General features: G+C 39.5%; 1 protein-coding gene across 1 annotated transcript in view; it reads right to left on the bottom strand.

Annotated features, from left to right (window-relative positions):
- The window catches only part of PLCL1 (phospholipase C like 1 (inactive)), a 345,014-nt gene extending 324,961 nt beyond the window's left edge, over positions 1–20,053 (bottom strand). The window contains exon 1 of the mRNA XM_003253900.4: positions 19,245–20,053. Coding sequence (XP_003253948.4) covers positions 19,245–19,484 — 240 coding nt within the window. The 5' untranslated portion in view covers positions 19,485–20,053. The remainder of the gene's footprint in view (positions 1–19,244) is intronic.
- Between the last annotated feature and the right edge of the window lie 208 nt (positions 20,054–20,261).

The following is a 20,261-nucleotide window of genomic DNA, read 5'->3' as shown; positions in this document are numbered from 1 at the left end:
TTTAGGTGTCTCTTAAGTCTGAGTTTGTGTCAAGATGAGAATTACGGGGACTTTTCTAAAATTTCAATCAACTTGAAGCAAGGAAAAAAAACATTATATATTGTTCATTAATAAGAAATTTTAGATAAAAGAATGATCAAAACCAAGTACACAAATGTATCAAAACCAAGAACACAATATAGTGTCAAATTGTGTAAGTACTTAAAAATCATTTGCTGAATTAAATTGAGCTATGCTAAATTCATATATAGCTCATTCTTTTACTCTAGAATTTGAGGAAAGTGGAGACCACTTTTAAACAAACTTGACCCTTTAGTAAAAATTGTGCTTTTGTTTGTCAAGAAAGAACAGAGAGAGTGACAATTACACACACTGAGGGGTGGTTTACAAAACTTTTTTGGAAGAAATTTGAAGCGTAAAAAAGTAACTACTTACTATATCAACTCAAATTAAAGTCTCTGGGCATTTTTCTTTGTAATACTGCAAGAAATTAGAGAAAATCAATGATGACCAATATGAACAGAAACACTGGAACTGCCCCATCTACCAGAAAAATGACCATCACAACTCCAACCTGGTTAGATATGGCAGCCAAAAGACAAGGTTTGCTCCATGACTCAAACATACCATTTTATTCAAAGCCCTCTATGATCAAAGTCTTAAGAATTACTATTTCTTTATTTCTTCATATCTGAGAAGTCCTGACAATTCTTTCAAAACTAGCCTCAGATTTTATTTTCCTATTTCCAAATAATAATAATTAACATTCATTGACTATCTACCTTGTATCAACCACTTAGGTAAGCACTCTACACGAATTCTCTCATTTAAATCCTCCCAAAAACCACCAACCACATATATATATAGAGAAAGAGAGACAATCAGTATTCCAATTCTGGCAGTCCAATTCTAGGACCTTTTAATGGTAGTGCTATACCACCTCTTAGACCTAGCACTTAATTCTAGAAACTTCTAGTCATTCTCCTAATCCCTAATTTATTTCTATTGTTTCACATAGTTATTAAGAAAATCATCTTTAAGCTGGGTGCAGTGGTGCATGCCTGTAATCCCACCACTTTGGGAGGCCAAGATGGGAGGATCACTTGAGCCCAGGAGTTCAAGACCAGCCTGGAAAGCCCATCTCTTAAAAGGAAAAACAGAAAATCAGTTTTAACTGATTTTTTACCTATGATTTTTACCTATAATTGCTTCCCTATTGAAAAAAAGTACAACAGCTTTATACATCATATTAAATTGAATCCAGCTGCCATATCAAGCCTACCTTTGGTGAACTCATAACATCCTCTCAAATTCAGGAGCATAGTGTCTTAACATAAAGACAACTTTGCTGAACTGTGGTCAATGGAATATGTATTTTTTTCCAGAAAAACAATTCTCCTGATGGTTACATTTGTAGAAATATAGGATCCAAAAGAAGGAAGGTAAAACAGTCCACTACAGTGGACCACAGTGCATCTGGCATAGGAGCCAGTGTTGAGGCCTAGGAACACCATTTCAAATGAAACACTGACAAATCAGAACATGCCACTTACTGTGTGAATCTGGGCAAATACTTAAACTGTCTATGCCTCAATTTCCTCATCCATGAAATGGGGTAGACAGTCCCTGCTTCATAAGACTAGTAAGAATTGGTATGAGTTAAGACACGTAAAGTGCTTAGAACAGTGTCTGGAACATGGTAAGCACCCAATAAATGTCAGGGGTTATTTATTATAGTGGGAGTGTGGGAGGGGACACCCACGTAACTCCCTTCAAATATGTCAAGAGCTGTCATGTGAGAACTTAAACTTACTCTTTATAGCTCCTAAAGGTAGAAATAGGACTGCCTAAGAAAAGTGTCAGAGAATAACTTGATTTGGGCTCAACGTAAGAATTTTTTCAAACGACAAAAGCAGCCTGAAAATGAAATTGGCTCCCTAGTAAGGGAGGCAACTCCCTGCTGACTGGAAGCAAATTCTGCACATCTAGAAGGGTTCCTGCCCTAGTGTGGTTAACTGCAAAATGACCTCCAAAGGTTCTCCTAAAAGTTCACCACAGGATCTTTCAGACAGCATGTGGCACACAACAGTTACTCGAGGCATCCTAAGTTGTTCTTGCTTGGAGTTTATCTATGATTCACATATGGTATACATTTGAAAGTCAGGATAAAAAGTGCAGTCCATGCCTGTGAGACATCATTTTGAAGCCAACTGGCTCATACAGATATTGAAACAGACCCTAGCAGCACAAGAGCCATGTTCTGGTCAATTTTCCTAACCAGGTTAAACAATGTGAACCCCAAAACAGAATAATGTCTGATTCGCTCCTATTACAAAACACTTTGGTCCCTTCTCCAAATTAAGAATATATCCCACGACTAACTGTTTTACCCTTAACAAAAACTTACAGTCTCCTCTTGTTCATTTTACTAATAAGAATCTCCTAATCTCTACCTAAGCACATGGCCATTGAGATAAAGACTACATTTTCCAGTCTTCTTTGCAACTGGGTATGGCCATATGACAATGGGCCAATGGGCCAGTGGGATATGAACAAAAGTGGCATGTGAAACTTACAGGTCACTTCCTTAAAAAGAAACTAATTGCCCTCCACTTTCCTCATCCCCCTTCTTATAAAATAGAAGGCAAATGTGGTGATAGGCCATTTTCATCAAAGGGACAAGTCAGCATCTTAAGGGGTGGCCCAAAAAGAAGACCAAATGATCTGGATCCCTGAATTACTTTATGGAACAGAGACACCTACCTGATTTGTAATAACCTGCTTAGTGTTACTTGTTAAAGAAATAAACTATCTTGTTTGAGCCACTATGTGCAGGGATCCCTTTGTCAGAGCAACATAGCCTCTCATCAAATGAAAGTATTTATAAATACGGAGAGTGGACCTCTTCACTTCAAAAGCTCAGAAGTTCATGTATAAATATTCTCAGCTAAATTCCCCCTTTAAAAAAGATTTTTATAGTGAGATTTTAAGTTCAGATGTAGATCAAGCCAACTATCTAAAGCAAACAATACTTTGGAAGGCTGAGTACCACCACCAGTGATATACTTCCTGAACACTGAAAACAGAACAGTTTATAAAGGAAAAGACCCAAATGATAGGGGGAAAAAAGAGCACTTGAAGAAAACTACAAAGACAGTCCTTGTGGGTTATAGCACCATGATCCTTATAGGAATGAGACAAATAACCTACCTTAATCATCTACTTGATCTTTAAAATGCTTAAGCCATTTTCAAATGTAAGACCTAAATATCAAAATTGAAACCATTAATAAGAATACAGAAAGGCTTCAAACATAATCAGATAAACACAGTTAAGCTTTAATGTCCATACAAAGCCTCAGAGCAATGTTTCTGTAGCTTATAAAAAAGCAAATTCTTTAAAAGATAGTAAGGTATTAGGCACAGTGGGTAAAGAACTTAAATCACAGTTTTGCTTTCTCCAGATTTTTCTTGAAGAAGTTCAGAACAGCAAAAATATCCACTTCAGAATTTGCATTTTATGTAAATAAATATCTAATATCTACATCTAGAGAGTTTTAAATTTTGATTTCAACTTTTTATCTTATTTAATGCCACTAAGCCCACTACATTCTCAGTTGATCCCAATGTCAGCAGAAAGTATTGCTTTTCTCTTCTGGCTTTTAACAGGCTTTATGCAATGAAAAACATTCCATAACCTGGTCTTGTTATCCATGAAACCAGATTGCAACTGATTCCCTGTGATGTGAGCTTATATGGAAATCAGACTTTGATATAAGCAGTGCTAAGAAAACTGGGCTTTGTTCTTCTTTTAATATCTTACACTGCCATACAAGCTGGCATACATACCCCATTACACTGACAATGCACAGACGAACACAATAAATGACTCTAGAACTATAAGATAATAAATCGGTGCTATTTTAAGCCATTAAGTTTGTAGCAACTTGTTACAGCAGCAACAAGAAACTAATACTTGGGGTTGCTGACATGTAAGTTTTGAAGAGTGAGAAGCCCAAACTCCAACTCTAGGAGTTGTGCAAAAACAATTACTTCAGATCCATTGCTTTTTCTTAGATCCTTCCTACTTCCAACTTAAATGAAATAACATATATGCACCTAACTCAATAAATGGTGGTTGCTTTTATTGCAAAACAATCCAGGGTTGAACCACCTTAACTTTTGTTTTTCTGCTCAGCTCCATTCCAGCCAGATGAATATATTCTGAAATCATTGTTTGTTTTTTCAGATTGCAGGTTTGGAAGATAAAAGAAAATGAAGAGTAAAAATATACCTTCCCCCAACCCTACTACATACACACACACACACACACACACACACACACACACATAATAGTGACCCTTGGCTTCCTCATCTGTAAGGTGGAAGTGATGATGATAGCTACAGGTCTTCCCAGACTGTTATAAGAATTTAAGATATTGTAAGATCTTGACAATGGTGTGCTCATCATTATTCTATAACATGAATGCTTGAAAGAAACCTCCACTACCTATCCCTGGTATCATAAACAATTCTAATTACATTATCTAATTATCACAAATAATCTCATTTTAATGATTCTCTGAAAGAATGGGAGTGATGGTAGACAGCCGGCTTAGTAAAATGAAAGAGTAGCATTGGAAAATGGTCTCTAAGCTCCCATTCGGCTCTCCAATTCTATAATAATGTAATTGAATAATTAAGCAGTCTCAAGTTGTGGTATAAACATATTTTTTCCCTAACTGCCCATTCTCAGATCCTCTTTGTTTCTGTGTACTCCAGTTATTACTGATAGCTTAATCAGATTCCATAGTGTTTCATTCTCTTTCCATTATCAGAAGGGTTCTTTTGAGTCCTTACTCAGTCTTGTTCATTTTAAAACTTCAATTTCATGTTTAATTCAAAGTCTTCTCTACTTTGCAGCCCCCACGGCAAGCTAGAATGGTGGATTTAGTGGCTAGGCCTGGGGGTGGGTCTACTCTACCCACTTCTCCCTTTCTCTTCCCTGCTACACTTCCTTTCTAGGCTTAAGCTGGAGGATGAATAAATGAAACCAAGGTCTCTCCATAGGATGGCCCCATAGGGATGCTGCAGGCCCCACTGGGTTGGTTTTCTCTACTCCTCAAGTTAACACTGAACTGACCACTGGTTCTGTGAGGCAGGCATCCAAAGGTTGACTCTCTATGAGGTTGCTTATTCCCCATAGTGCCCTTCTTCCCTACACATTTATTATCCTGGTGTGGGAGATTTGGCATGAACATTGACCTTTTCCCTCCCACCCCTCACCAGCCCCTGTCCCAGCCTTTTGTTACCAGGGTCCTTTCACCCAAGAAACCTCTTTGGGTGGGGCAGCAGCAAGAGGACTGGATGCCTTCTACAGTGTCCTCTTTCTCCACAAACAGGAGAGCATCAGGGGCTCTGATGGTCGAGTAACTCTGTATTTCAAGAAGAGACAGAAAGACACCAGTCTGAACTTATGGGGAGATTTGGTGAAGAAGGAGACAGTTAAATGCCACCACCATTACCAGTCCAATCTTACACTCAAGAGTTATCTCTCGGCCAGGTGCAGTAGCATGTGCTGTAGTCCCAGCTACTCAGAAGGCTGAATCAGGAGGATTGTTTGAAGCCAGGAGTTCAAGTTCAACCTGGGCAATATAGTGAGACACCATCTCAAAACAAGCAAACAAAAAAGAATCATCACTTGAGTCCTTTCTCAACCTCAGAAAGGGTCATTATCTCTTCACCCTACAATGAGGTAAGTGGAAGGAATAGGCTCTCTTCAGGAACCATAGCCACCCCCCGCCCCAACCTCTAAGTCTACTTTCTCCCTTCCAGTCATTCCCTTACTCAGCCTGGGGAAAAGGGTTTGGGCGAAAGAAAAGTGAAGGTAGTGAAGGCGGCTTCTTAGTAAGGAAAGGAAGGTCATGGTTGCCTGAGTATGTGAATATTTAGAGCCTTTTTTAAAGGAGTGGTGGCTAATTCCAGCACTCACAACTACTTCCATCCTAGTACACCAACTTCTACAATGATTTGTTTGTCAGGTCATTTCTCCCTATTGGTAAATCTATCATACTGAAGGTGCCACCATGAAGAATCTCCCTGGACTTTCCTAGAGCTGGGATTAGCAAAATAGCTAAGTAGACAAAGCTTACTTTTAATGCCAATCATCACCATCAACAACCCAGAACAGTCCTCCCTTGATTCTTCTCAGGAATCTTTAGACTCAAAAGAGCTTTGTGTCCAACGACCACTGCTAAGTGTGTTAAGGTGTCAGGTGCCCATCAGTTAAAAGTTATCCAAAAAAACCAAAGACCATCAAAATTAAAATAAATAAATAAATTCCAAAATGTACAACTTCTGGCAGAATGATTCAAGTAAAGACATTTGTCAAGGCATTTACTCAGCTCATTTATAAGCATGGTCCCATCTGACTCCATTCCCCTCTAGCACACCTTGATCCCTCTCTTCTCTTCACTCCTTTCAGAAACCTCAACTACTGGTCAAGCTTAACAGCTAACATTTCTGAGTGTGACTTCTCACAGCCTATAAAGTTCTTACTTTGATGAAATGTCTCTGGATAAAGACCATCTTCCCAGTTGCAGGAAAGAAAACTGGGGATCAAAAGGTTACCTAAACCAGGCATGGGGACACAGGCCTATAGTTTCAGCTACTTGGGAGTTTGAGGTGAGAGGATCCCTTGAGCCCAGGAGTTCAAATCTAGCCTGGGAAACATAGCAAAACCCCCATGTCTACTAAAAAAAAATAAAATAAATGTTACCTGCTGTTGAGACTTCTGACTTCCAATATGCCTGGCGTAAGTATACACACACACACACACACACACACACTCATACGCACATGGAAACATCAGTTCATTTATCACAAAACTAGCTTGTTCCCACACTAAATAAACATGAGAAAGTATCAGGAAAAAAAGTTTTCTAGGTTTCAAATGCTTGGGAGAACCCTTTCTTTTTGGACAAGGAAAAAAAATCACTTTGAGAGAATGTGACCAAATACTTTATTGCATAAGTGCTGTAATACTAGAGAGAGAGCCAAAGACCTGTACCTTTCAATAATTTAACATAACTTCAGATAGATAATTAAAACTGACATACAAAAGAAAGCTTACTGTACCTTTAACACCAGGTAGTCTCCAAGTTATGGAGACAGACTTCTAGGTACCATTTGGCCGTGACACTAAATCTCTGCACAGCAGAATGGATTCATTACCTTTAACACAATTAAGCATCCACAGGGGCACCAATTTCATCACATAATCATATATTTGAATTTCCCACATATTGACTTTGGAATTTCTACCAAAAATAAGAAATTAAGTGATCAGACAGAATTTCAGTTTAATGGAATTTAACAAATATTTAACATGTTCCTCCTACATATAAGGCACTATATCTACCTCAAAGCTAATTAGGAGGAAATCTTGACCATATAGCATCATCTCTCCTACCACTAAACAAAAGTTACAACTTCCTTGGACTGGAAACTTAAATGCTCTTTATTTTATTTATTTATTTATTTATTGACACTGGGAGACAAATCTATCAAAATATAAAATAATTCATAACAGATTGCAATAATTAAGTAATGGTCCATCCTTAGCCTATATAATTTATACCAAAGTTGGACAATAAACTCTTGCTTCATGGTAAAGAAGATAACTTCAGTCAAAGAATAAAAATAAACAGGCATACCTCAGAGATATTTTAAACTCAGTTCTGGACCATCACAATTAAGCAAATATTGCAATAAAGCAAGTCACACAAATTTTTTTGTTTCCCATGCATATAAAAGTTATGTTTACACTATACAGTAGTCTATTAAATGTGCTATAGCATTACATCTAAAAGCACAATGTATATAACCTTAATCTTAAAATACCTTATTGTTAAAAAATGCTAATGATCATTAGCCATAATCATAATGATTATGAGCCTTCAGCCAGTCATAATCTTTTTGCTGGTGGAGGGCCTTGCCTCCATTTTGAACACTAGTGACTGATCAGGATGGTGGTTGCTGAAGGTTTGGGTGGCTGTGGCAATTTCTTAAAATAAGATAAAAGTGAAATTTGCCACATTTATTGACTCTTTAATGAAAAATTTATCTGTAGCATACAATGCTGTTTGATGGCATTTTACTCACAACTAACCTCTTTTAAAATAGGAGTCCACTCTCTTGAACCCTGCTGCTGCTTTATCAAATAGGTTTATGTAATATTCTAAATCCTTTGTTGTCATTTCAATGCTCATAACGTCTTCACAAGGAGTAAAATCCATCTCAAGAAACCAATTTCTTTGCTCATCCGTAAGAAGCAACTCCTCATCCATTCAATTTTTATCATGAAATGGAAGCAATTCAGTCACATCTTCTCAGGCTCCACTTCTAATTCTAGTTCTCTTGCTATTTCCACCCCGTCTACAGTGACTTCCTCCACCGAAGTCCTGAACCTTTCAAAGTCATCCACGAGGTTGGAATCAACTTCTTCCAAATTCCTGCTAATGTTGATATTTTTACCTCCTTCCATGAATCATGAATGTTCTTAATGGTACCTGGAATGGTGAATCCTTTCCAGGTTTCAATTTACATTGCCCAGATCCATCAGATGAATCACTATCTACGGCAACTATAGCCTTATGAAATGTATTTCTTAAATAATAAGATCTGAAAGTCAAGATTACTCCTTGATCCACAGGCTGCAGAATGGATCTTATGTTAACAAGATGAAAACATTAATCTCCTCTACATTTCCATCAGAGCTCTTAGGTGACCAGGTGCATTGTCCACAAGCAGTAATATTCTGAAAGGAATGTTTTTTTCGAGCAGTAGTTTTCAACAGTGGGCTTAAAATATTCAGTATATCATGCTATAAACATATGTGCTATCATCCAGGCTTTGTCGTTCCATTCATAGGGCACAGAGTAGATTTGGCATAATTCATAAAGACCCTAGGATTTTCAGAACGGTAATTGAGCATTGGCTTCCACCTAAAGTTACCAGCTGCATTACCCCAGACAAGAGAGTTAGCCTGTCCTTTGAAGATTTGAAGCCATGCATTGATTTCACTGCTTTAGCTATAAAAGTCCTAGATGACACTTTCTTCTAATTTGAGGTTTTTTTAGTGTAGCCAGCTTCATCGATAATCTCTGCTAGATTTCCTGGAGAACTTGCTGTAGCTTCTACATCAGCACTTGCTGCTTCACCTTGCAATTTTACATTATAGAGATAGCTTCCTTCCTTAAACCTCATGAACCAACCTCTGCTAGCTTCCAACTTTTCTTCCACAGCTTCCTCACCTCTATCAGCCTTCATAGAATTGAAGAGAGTTAGGATCTTGCTCTGAATTAGACTTTGGCTTAAGGAAATGTTATGGCTGGTTTGATCTTCCATCCAGATCACTAAAACTTTCTTCATATCAGCAAGAAGGCTGTTTTTGCTTTCTTATCATTCATATGCTTCCTGGAGTAGCACTTTTAATTTCCTTCAAGCACTTTTCCTTGCATTCACAACTTGGCTAACTGACAAAAAAGGCCTAGCTTTCAGCCTATCTCAGCTTTAGACATGCCTTCCTTACTAAGCTTAATCATTTCTAGCTTCTGATTTAAAGTGAGAGATGTGAAACTTTTTACTTCACTTGAACATTTAGAGGCCATTATAGGGTTATTAACTGAACTAATTTCAATATTGTTGTGTCTCAGAGAGTAGGAGGCCTAAGGAGAGGGAAAGACACTGACAATGGCCGGTCAGTGGAGCAGTCAGGACACACGCATTTATCAATTAAGTTCGCTGTATTATATGGGCATAGTTCACGGCACTCCAAAACAATTACAATAGTAACATCAAAGATTACTGATCACAGATCACCATAATAGATATAATAACAATGAAAAAGTTAAAAATCTTGTAAGAATTACCAAAATGTGACACAGAGACACAAAGTGAGCACACGCTGCCAAAATGAGACATGAAATGCCACCAGCAGACTTGCTCAACACAGGGTTGCCACAAACCTTCTATTTGTTTAAAAAAATGCAATATCTGCAAAGTACAACAAAGCAAAGTGTGACAATGTGAAGTATGCTTGTACTACTAGGAGCCCCATTCCTCTCAAGGGAAAATGGAATGCAATATTAAAGTAAATTCATGGGTATTTTATGTGAAAGGAAGGCTATGAAACTGAGAAAAAATGTATATTCAAGTAATCCTTGAGTTTCCCAAAACTGTTTTAAAAATTCTTTTTGATTTGTCAGCTGAACTTAGTGTTTAAAATAACAATAAAAAATCTGCTATTTTATTCACACCAGCTGAGCTTTAAATCAATACTGTTTTAGAGGACGAGAACATATAGCATAAAGATTAAAAGCAACCTCTGGAGCTAGATTATTTGGACCTACTTCTTGGCTCTGCATTTATTAGCTATGTGACCTTAGGCAAGTCACTTAACATCTCTCCATCTGTAAAAATCGAGATAATATAATATGCATATCATATGGTTATTGTGAGAATTAAATTATTCGATACACATTAATGCTCAAAACAATGCTAAACTCATCATACAAACTATATTAGTATTTGCTATTATTATAAAGAAAATTGCTCAGTAGGAAAACCAATTCAAGATGTTACTAGGTGTTTTATTAGATTAAACATAAAAATAAAGCTACTTACTATTAATAACATTTCTAAATATATAATATTTAAGTATGATATGAAATCAATAATTCCAAAATATTTCAAAGCTGGAGTTTACTAAATGCTGAAGATGACTTTGCATCTTTTATATATGCCTCTAGGGGGAGCATGACGCTCCAATTCCCTCACCTCCAACCCCACTCCCACTTCCAAAAATTAGTCATCATCAATGATTAAGAAACTGTAAGTTCAAGGACATTGATGGGGTATGTTATATGGGGATGAAGCTTTCAAAGGAGAGAGAGGTCAGAGTGCACCTAGCATCGTCTTCTCTCTCTCCTCCCCAACCCAACAATCAGGGCTGACCTGTAGGGGAGCAGGGCCATCACTCTTCTGATGCCATTGCCCTTTTCCTGAACCAGGCCTTAACCTAGCCTGAGCCAAGGGAGGCTTAGAGGGGAAACATACTCTCCCCCTGCTGACCATGTCTCTGACTCCCTATTGTCTGGCCCTAATGGGTGTGCCCCTGATTACACCCTAGAAGGTGTGCCCACCCTCATCATCGGCTGTCAGATCTGGGAGGTGGGGTGTGGGCTTTAAATATACAGGCTATTTGGCTTGCTTTGGTTTGAAGTCATTTGGGACTTAGGGAAAAGTGCCTACAACATGGTCAGGTCTAGCTTTCTAGGGTTCTACACTGTAATTTTGGTCCCAGCTAACACTAAAGTGTTCTTTTGTCTCTTTTTGCCTTATTTGTGCATCCATCTCCCTCACATCAGAGAATGTCTCACAGAGAAAGTGTTCTGAATTTGAGTATCTCTGATTTCTAAATACTCAGTAGCATCACAGTCCCACCATTTCTAACCATGATATTGTACCGTGTAAATAATACAAGTTTGCCTGCTGTACATATTGCCTGGGCTTAGTCTGTGTTTAGTACATACTTAGCATCTTTTAAAAGGCTTTTGAAAGACATGCATGCAGCCAACAAATATATTTTAAAATGTTCATCATTACTAATCATTAGAAAAATGTACATCAAAATCACAAGGAGATACTATCTCACACCAGAATGGCTATTACTAAGAAGTCAAAAAACAACAAACGTTGGTGAAGTTCTGGAGAAAATGGAACACTTATACATTGCTGGTGGTAATGTAAATTAGTTCAGTCACTGTGGAAAGCAGTGTGGAGATTCCTCAAAGAGACTAAAACAGAACTACCATTTGACTAACCAATCCCATAACTGAGTATATATCCAACAGCATTCTACCAAAAAGACACATGCACTTGTATGTTCATCACAGCACTCTTCACAATAGCAAAAACACGGAATCATCTCACCAATGGTGGACTGGACAAGGAAAATGTGGAAAGCATACACCATGGAATACGACACAGCCATAAGAAGGAACAAAATCATGTGCTTTGCAGCAACATGGATGCAGCTGGAGGCCATTATTCTAAGTGAACTAATGCAGAAACAGAAAACCAAATACCACATGTTCTCACTTATAAGTGGTAGCTAAACACTGAATACACATGAACACAAAGAGAGGAACAATAGATACTGGGGACTACTTGAAGGGGAAGGTTGGGTTAGGAGACTTGGGTTGAAAAACTAACTATTGGGCACTATGCTCACTAGCTCACAGGATCATTCATACACCAAACCTCAGCAACATGCAATTTACCCAAGTAACAAACTTACACATGTATACCCCCTGAACCTAAAAGTCAAGAGAAAAGAAGTAAAAATGTTAAAAATTAAAGGCTCTTGAAAACGGTCAGCATAAGAATTAATAAAGCAGATATTATCTTCCAAACATATTTTAAACTTTTGAATACAAAGATGTATAGTTAAGGAAAAACACAATAACCTTGCCTATAATAGCTACACATTTTCATAAATTTACAAATACAAATTAAGAAATATATGGAAATGAAACACACTAAAATAGTTTATGTTGTTTTGCCTTGATAGATTTTATTATTTTCAAAATTAACTTGCCTTCTTTCTGAAGTGATAATGATAATGTAAACAATGCTTCTTTTCTACTCACCATGTACAATCCTACTTTTCTCAAAGTAATGCTAGATTGATTATTAATAAGATGAATTTAAATGGCACTGCTGAAAATAAACTAGGATACATCTCTCTCTTACATTCACAAAAGATGTTACAGATAAAACTACAAATGAAATCCAATTTTAACTCCAATGGACTATTCCAATACTTCGTCATACTATGATTTTGTTGTCATTAAAAGTTAGCTGAAATACACAATACACTTGCCAATATGTAAGACTGAATGTTGTTGTTACAGAAGTTGGCCATTTGGCCCTAATAGTTATTGTCAGTTTAGTATAATCATTAATTACAATAAACTCTGTCTATTGTTTCCTATTACAGGAACTAGAATACAGAGATGAACTACGATAGATAGGGAGGTGAATAAGAGTCAACAAAACTACAAATAAACCTCTTTTACATTATTAAAACACTAAGATTTTGCAGAACTGAAAGGTTTCACCATAATAAAGTTTATTGATTTATTACCTTAGATTTCAATGTAAAGTCCAACACAATGATTCTCTCCCTCCTTCTTATAACCAATGGCTCATTTACTGTTGCTGAGATCCTGCCTCTTAGCTCTGTCTAGGCATCTAAAGTCGGAGAGTTTTTTTTAAATACACAGTGTTAAGCACATCTCAGTTCGGACATTGCTCCTGAATGTGGAGTTTGTTTGTTTGTTTGTTTGTTTTGAGACGGAGTCTCACTCTGTGGCCCAGGCTGGAGTGCAGTGGCGCAATCTCGACTCACCGCAAGCTCTGCCTCCCGGGTTCAAGCCATTCTCCTGCCTCAGCCTCCCAAGTAGCTGGGACTACAGGAGCCCACCACCACGCCCGGCTATTTTTTTGTATTTTTAGTAGAGACGGGGTTTCACTGTGTTAGCCAGGATGGTCTTGATCTCCTGACCTCATGATCCGCCCGCCTCGGCCTCCCAAAGTGCTGGGATTACAGGTGTGAGCCACCGCGCCCGGCCAACGTGGAGTTATTTTTAATATTCACAGTTATTAAAGCTGAACAGAATTGAGTGAGGGCGCGGAGAAGACTGACGCAATTCCTTCATTGAGTTACTGCCTGGGCCACTGCCTGATTAGTTTGCTGTGGCATTGCCTAGAAGCAGTTAATGAATTGCTTGTTCAGTAGCACCAAGGTAAAGTCGGCTGTCTCTTGATATCTTTTCATAACGCCCTGCTGTGCCTGAGGTGTTATTTGGCAATAAATGTCCAATTGACATTTTACTGTACAAAATTTAATTACCTGTTTTCTCCATGGTAAAAAGGGAAAGGTTGGGAAAACACTATTCAGTCTCAATCACAATGCGTGTTTAACCCCTCAATGGCTATGTAATTAACTTACACTTTTTTTAGCCTTAATATATTTTCCAAAAGGGAAAACAAACTTTGTAAATTCTGATAATAGTAGCAAACACTAATCAACAGACACTTCAAAAACCTTTCATCAAAGTAAGACAAGGCTCTTTACCTGAAGTTTATTCATTTTCTTGAGAGGTGCCATAAGAAATCACAACAGAAAGACCCTGCAATTAGAAGCAACCACTTCTAAGGTGAAATGTGACCATGTTACTACGGCAATTTGAGAGAAAGTAACATTCTAACTGAAGTTGTGGAGATCATAAACCAAATCTACCTAAGAGGTTCATGCTATTCATGCAGCCAAATCACATCTCAGGAGGAGAGCCGCAGCTAAAGCCCCCAGGGCACACTCTCAGCAACCCTTACGGTAAAGTAAAGGCTGGCCAGCTCCTCTGGTTATTTCTCCAAAATCCATCCATAAGTTGGTTATTTGGAACTTTTAACACATATTTGTAGAGAATAAAATCTATAAATGCTGATTAATTCCCGGGTCAATCTATAAACGCCTATATAATCCATAGGGTGCCTAAAATTTTTAACTAATTTTTAATCACATTTAATTTCCCTTCATAACTATCCCTAAACACACACACACACAAACATACACACACACACACACACACACACACTTTCAGAGCTCCAAAAGAAGATTCCCCCATTTTCTTACTCCCCTAGATTAATATATATTCCTATGACCCAGGTATTTTTTCTGCCTGCGTATCAGCCTAAAAGAGAATACAATGCTTCACAAACTCCACTGTCTGCAGGGGTATGGGGAAAGTGGGCCTGGGGTAAAACAATAGGGTGTAAGCTCCATATATTGACACCAAGCAGAACACCTGCCAGATTGCTCTGCCTTTTCAAGTACAGCACAGGCCTAACAAAATAGCCAAAGACAGAAAAGACAGAAAAGGTTGCAATCTCCCTCTAGAGAATCAAGCTCCAAATGTCTGAACTGAAGGAAAGAGGGCTGAGAAAACATAATTTACCCCACAAACCGTAGGACCTAAAATGCATACTCTTCTGTCACTATCTCACGTGTTCGGGTTGTTTCAAACCTAGAAAGTGTTTGTGGATTGTGGACTTCTTGCATCTGAGAGCCAGCCCAAGAGCACAAACTCTGAAATTAAGCAGACATGACTTTCAGTCATCACTCCACATTTTTACAGTAGCTCTCTGTGCCTCCCTTCCCTACTTTAGAGAGTTTCCTGTGAGGTTTAAGTGATACAAATGTATGAAAGCTCCTAGTTTAGTATATGACTCACAGTAGTAGGCACTTAATGTGAACTGCATTCCTCTTGCCTCTCTGAGGAAAGCCATAATCTTGATAGGGGTCTACTGGTACCCAAGGGGCACCTTTGAGGCTGCAGTTCAAAAATCCACCATACAGCCCACGGTGACACGATAGAGTGAGACTCGCCGTGATATAAAATAATGAGACATGAACAACACCCAGGTAGCTGCTCCAGTGCTGGTCTCAACACCTCATTCCCAACTCCCGTCTTCATCCCCACACCCATATCCATGAGATCCAAGTGACAATTTCTATTCTTCCTTGCCTAGAGAATTTGTTCTTAAGTAGAACAAAAGGAAGTTGAAAAAAAGTAGAACCCGTCAATGTGTTACATACAATGGAAGAAAAATCAACTGCTATTTTTAAAATACATATGTAGCTCAGTTCCCACCATCTAATATAGCAAATAAGCTATGCTGCTTCCTATTTCCAAAACATTACAATTATTACTGCACTACAGCTATTTGGAACAGCATTTAATATTTTGATTAATATAAAATGTACTAAAGCTTTTCTTCTTTGTGTACATTTCAATGCCAAATTAAAAAAATCTCTTGGCAAAACTGTGAAAAATGCATTTTCTCTCAATATAGAACATTTGCTATGTATTTCTTATATGATCTAGACTTTTTTTGGAAACTCATTTTTACTATGCTAAAGGGAACAAACCATAAGGCAGCAGATTATAGGGCTATAAGCTATAATCTAAAATGTTAAATATTTTAAATACTGTAAGTTTGATATCAAATACCAGATAAATAAATGGTCTTATTTCTTAATTAGAAATATATTCAAATGCAGAATAGTAAACAACTGTTAGAGATTATCAATACTGCAGGTATCCAACTTGTCATTTCAAACCACAAGTCATCAAGAAGAAATTAAAATGGATTCTATTGCATTATTGTGGTATATAACAATGCGCTTACCAAAAAACATCAGCATTTATCAATGTCAATGCTGTTGAAACAATCACACAGAAAAACATAGGAAAAAGTAGACAGATTTTTAAAAAACTTAGTTTAATTCTCACATTGAATGTTTTTAAACCTAGGATTGGTTATATGGGGGGAAGAAACACAATGGCAGTAGAAAGAATTTCTGAAGATGCATACAGATAAATGTTGTCATTGTTTTCCTCAGCTCAGAAGGAAATTGTTTTTTCAACTAAACATATGTTTTCACAAATTATGGAGGGCAAATTTACTAAAAACATTCTTTTTATTAATATACAAGACAGTCTGTTTTCTGGCAGGATAGCACTATTCTGAAACAATACCTTAAATTCAGCTGAAAAGAATTTAATATTTGATGATTCACAACCTTTCAGTGGCTCAGCGTTATGAATATCAATTATTACTGCACTACAGCTATTTGGAAAAGCATTTAATATTTTGATTAATATAAAATGTACTAAAGCTTTTCTTCTTTGTGTACATTTCAATGCCAAATTAAAAAAAAAACTCTTGGCAAAACTGTGAAAAATGCATTTTCTCTTAATATAGAACATGTGCTATGTATTTCTTACATGATCTAAACTTTTTTTGGAAACTCATTTTTACTGTGCTAAAGGAAACAAACCACAGGGCAGCAGATTCAAGAATGTCAACAGAAAGGTTCTTGATCTCAGAGAAGGAGTGGAACAGAGCCTACCACCTGCCTTTTTTTCTCCTTAGAAGGGCGTTAAGGCCTCTGGGAACAGACCCCAATGACTGCTGCCCACCAAGACCTAACAGATTACCCTTGAAGATTAGTTTATTCATCACAATGACCTTAGACTACCCTCTAGGCTCCAAAAATGCTTAAAGCTAGGAGACTCGTAAAACTCTAGCCAGATTTTTTTGTAGAAATCAGGAGCTGCTATAGTTCATCATAGACACATATAGATATATCTGCTTACATATGCATGGAATATTTTGGAAGCATACATAAGAAAGTGTTAACATCTATGAGGGTGGACTACGTAAGTGGGAATGTGGAGTGTCTGAGGGTCTTTCCTTCACACTCCTTTGCAATATTTGATTTTTTAAATTATATGTATGTGCTACTTTTTCAATAAAAACCTAACATAATAATTCACTTTATTTTCTAATATCTTTAATTTTAAAGGCCATTTACCAAATGTTAATTGCATTTACTATTAAATAGGGGAAAAATCAAGTTAATACTCTGTTGTCTGCCTCCTTTTTTGTCACAAAAAGAAACTTCAAAACAAAAGAGGCACCATTACTCAGCAATGACCCTTCTGAGAATATAAACCATCATAGTACAATTCAAAAGTGGCAAACTCAGTTGCAAGAATTTGTATATTCCTTATACTCCATTACTTTTGTTTTTTACAACATTATAGAGCCCTTTGCTCTTTACTGTCATATATTTTAAAGTCTTTTGCGGTGCCTGTTTTACACACACAGGATACCATGTAGTATCAATACAGTAGAATCCAAAATGTATGTGTTTCCTAATTGTGATGTTTTTTAAGTTTCAAAACAGTGTGCTTTCTGACCCGTGGGTTAAAAACAAAATAGTAATTTCCCTTTGTCCAAATTCACACCCAGAACAGAACACTCCTGTTACATAATCAAAAAGCCACAAAATAACAGAAACTACTACAAGTCATTTGTAATTACCACCCACTCTTCTTTCTATATTATAGAAACCTCTCCACTGATTTTAAATTTCCATGTGTCAGTGTTGGGAAAAAAACTATACTGGAGCCACATTCTGTGGTCAGTCTACCTAAGCTGGTGCTGGGAGCTTGGAACATGCATGATGCACTGGTTATGCAGCTTAACCCTGAACAGAGCTTTTGAATATATTAGTGAACCCAATAAATTCAATAGTAAGTAAAAGTCCATCTTTCATTGTCATTGAGGGATGTGTGTGTGTGTGTGTATGTACACACACACATATATACTTATATATATACATACATACATATCATTTTATACTGACTGCTCCACCAAAATCAATTTTAATCTGACATGCATTTGATTGATTACTCACATGCATTTACACTGAGGCCCTTTTCCAGAGCCTGTGTGAGGGTTCTTACCTAAATAACCTTACCCCAAAGTCATGCTCCCAAAAGAGGAAATCTCAAACAGATGAAACAAGCCCCAAGTGGAAGGAAGATGGAAAGAGAAAGGGGAGGAAAGAGGTTTACAAATTCCTTGCCAAATGGATGGAGAGAAATTCTGCGAGGTGATTAGCGGGTCAGGAAACGTTTTCCCTGGATGTGGTGGTAACCACAAGGACCAGGGATAATGCTTGGGGGATTGATTGCTTTCCGGTTGTGCTTTCTGCAGCGCAAAAACTCTGGGCTCTTGCATTGCTCTTTACTGTGGTGCAGGGTCCACTTAAAACTCTGCCTCCCTGCCGGGAAAGTTCACATGTCTTGGGATTTCGGGATCATTTAAGTCTAGAGGGAATTTTTTTTTTTTCACTTGAGAGTAAGCTGTGCATTTTCTTCATTGTATGGGAAAAGCTAACCCTTAATTAGAAAGCAATGCACAACCATCCGGTGGATCTGCATTTATCCTGAGTTCTCCCTTCCTCCCTCCATCAACGGTTTAGTGAAGCTTGCAGAGAAAATGAGGGAAAGCATCTATCAGAACGCAAAGACGCAGAGCGGAACTTTTCCTCTGCCGTCAGTGGGGAGAAAAAGTCACTTGTGCGTCTCACGGCTGAAAGCTGAGTCTGGGAACCTCCGGATAAGGAAGGAAGGTTTGGCGTTGAAGGAGGTGGGAGAAAACAATGCTGAGCCTGGATGCCTCCGGACACCGCACATCCTGCCCGGGTCCCCGACCCACCCATCACCCACAGCCACGCTCCCGGTGCAGCGCGGCTTCGCTTACCTTGATGATGCTGCTACGCCGGGGGGTCGCCCGTGCCGCCTCCAGGAGGCCCGCCTCGCTGTCCGCTGGGGTCCCCGCGACGCCTGGCAGTGCGACCCCGCTGCGACGGTCCCTCATCCGGCCCCCAGAGGCCGCCGTCACGCAGTCCCCGGCGGCATCCGGGCCCACTCGGGGGTCGTCTTCGCCCCCCGCCGCGTCGGGCGGTGCCGGATCCTCCCTGCCGGCCGCGCCCTCGGCCATGGCCTGGCGCGTTTCGGGCTCCCCGGGGGAAAGCGGGACGACCGGCAGCGGAGTCCAGCCGCTAGGCACGGGTGCGCTCCTGCACCAGGAGGCGGCCCCGCCAGACTTTGTTTCACCGCCCAGCGGCGGCGGTGGCGGCGGCGGCGGCGGCGGCAACTTTCTGGAGAGGGGACATCGCTCGGGCAGAGACGTCCTCGGGCTTTGGTCTAGGAGGCTAGCAGTCCGGCGGGGACGGTGGCGGGAGTGGGGAGGCGATGTGAGCGGGAGGCAGAAGGAGAGGAGAAAAAGAGAGGGAGGTATCCGAAATGTGATGCAAACGCCGGCCCTGCGCCAGACAAAAGGCACCGGCGCCCAGCCAGGCGGCCTCTGAAGCCCGGACGCCGGCGGCCCGATAGGGGCCACAGCCGGGCGACTGCGGCCGGGCGCACCCGCCACCTGCCCGCGGACTGCGGCGCAGCGGTCCCAGGAAGTGCGGCGGCGGCGGCGGCGGCGGCCTCCACTCAGCTCTGTTGTGACAGAGAGGGAGACTTGTTTTGACAGCCCTTGGGGATTGGCAGGCGTCTGGGCCTCTTAGGAGCCTCGCCTCGCCGAGGGGGCTCGGCCCGACCAATCCTCATTGCGGAGGGGTGTGCCCGAGCGCGAAGAATGGAATGTGTTCTGCAACCGGGAGCCGGCCCAGCAGGGCTAGTGTACTCGAGCCAGGGTGTACGCGCGCGCACGCGTGTGCGAACCCGGAGGCGCTCCGTGTATATTTTAGGAAGTTTAGATTTGCGAAAC

The sequence above is a fragment of the Nomascus leucogenys genome, chromosome 22a (assembly GCF_006542625.1).
Source record: "Nomascus leucogenys isolate Asia chromosome 22a, Asia_NLE_v1, whole genome shotgun sequence".
In the NCBI taxonomy this organism is placed as follows: domain Eukaryota; kingdom Metazoa; phylum Chordata; class Mammalia; order Primates; family Hylobatidae; genus Nomascus; species Nomascus leucogenys.
This window is presented reverse-complemented; position numbering and strand designations above follow the sequence as displayed.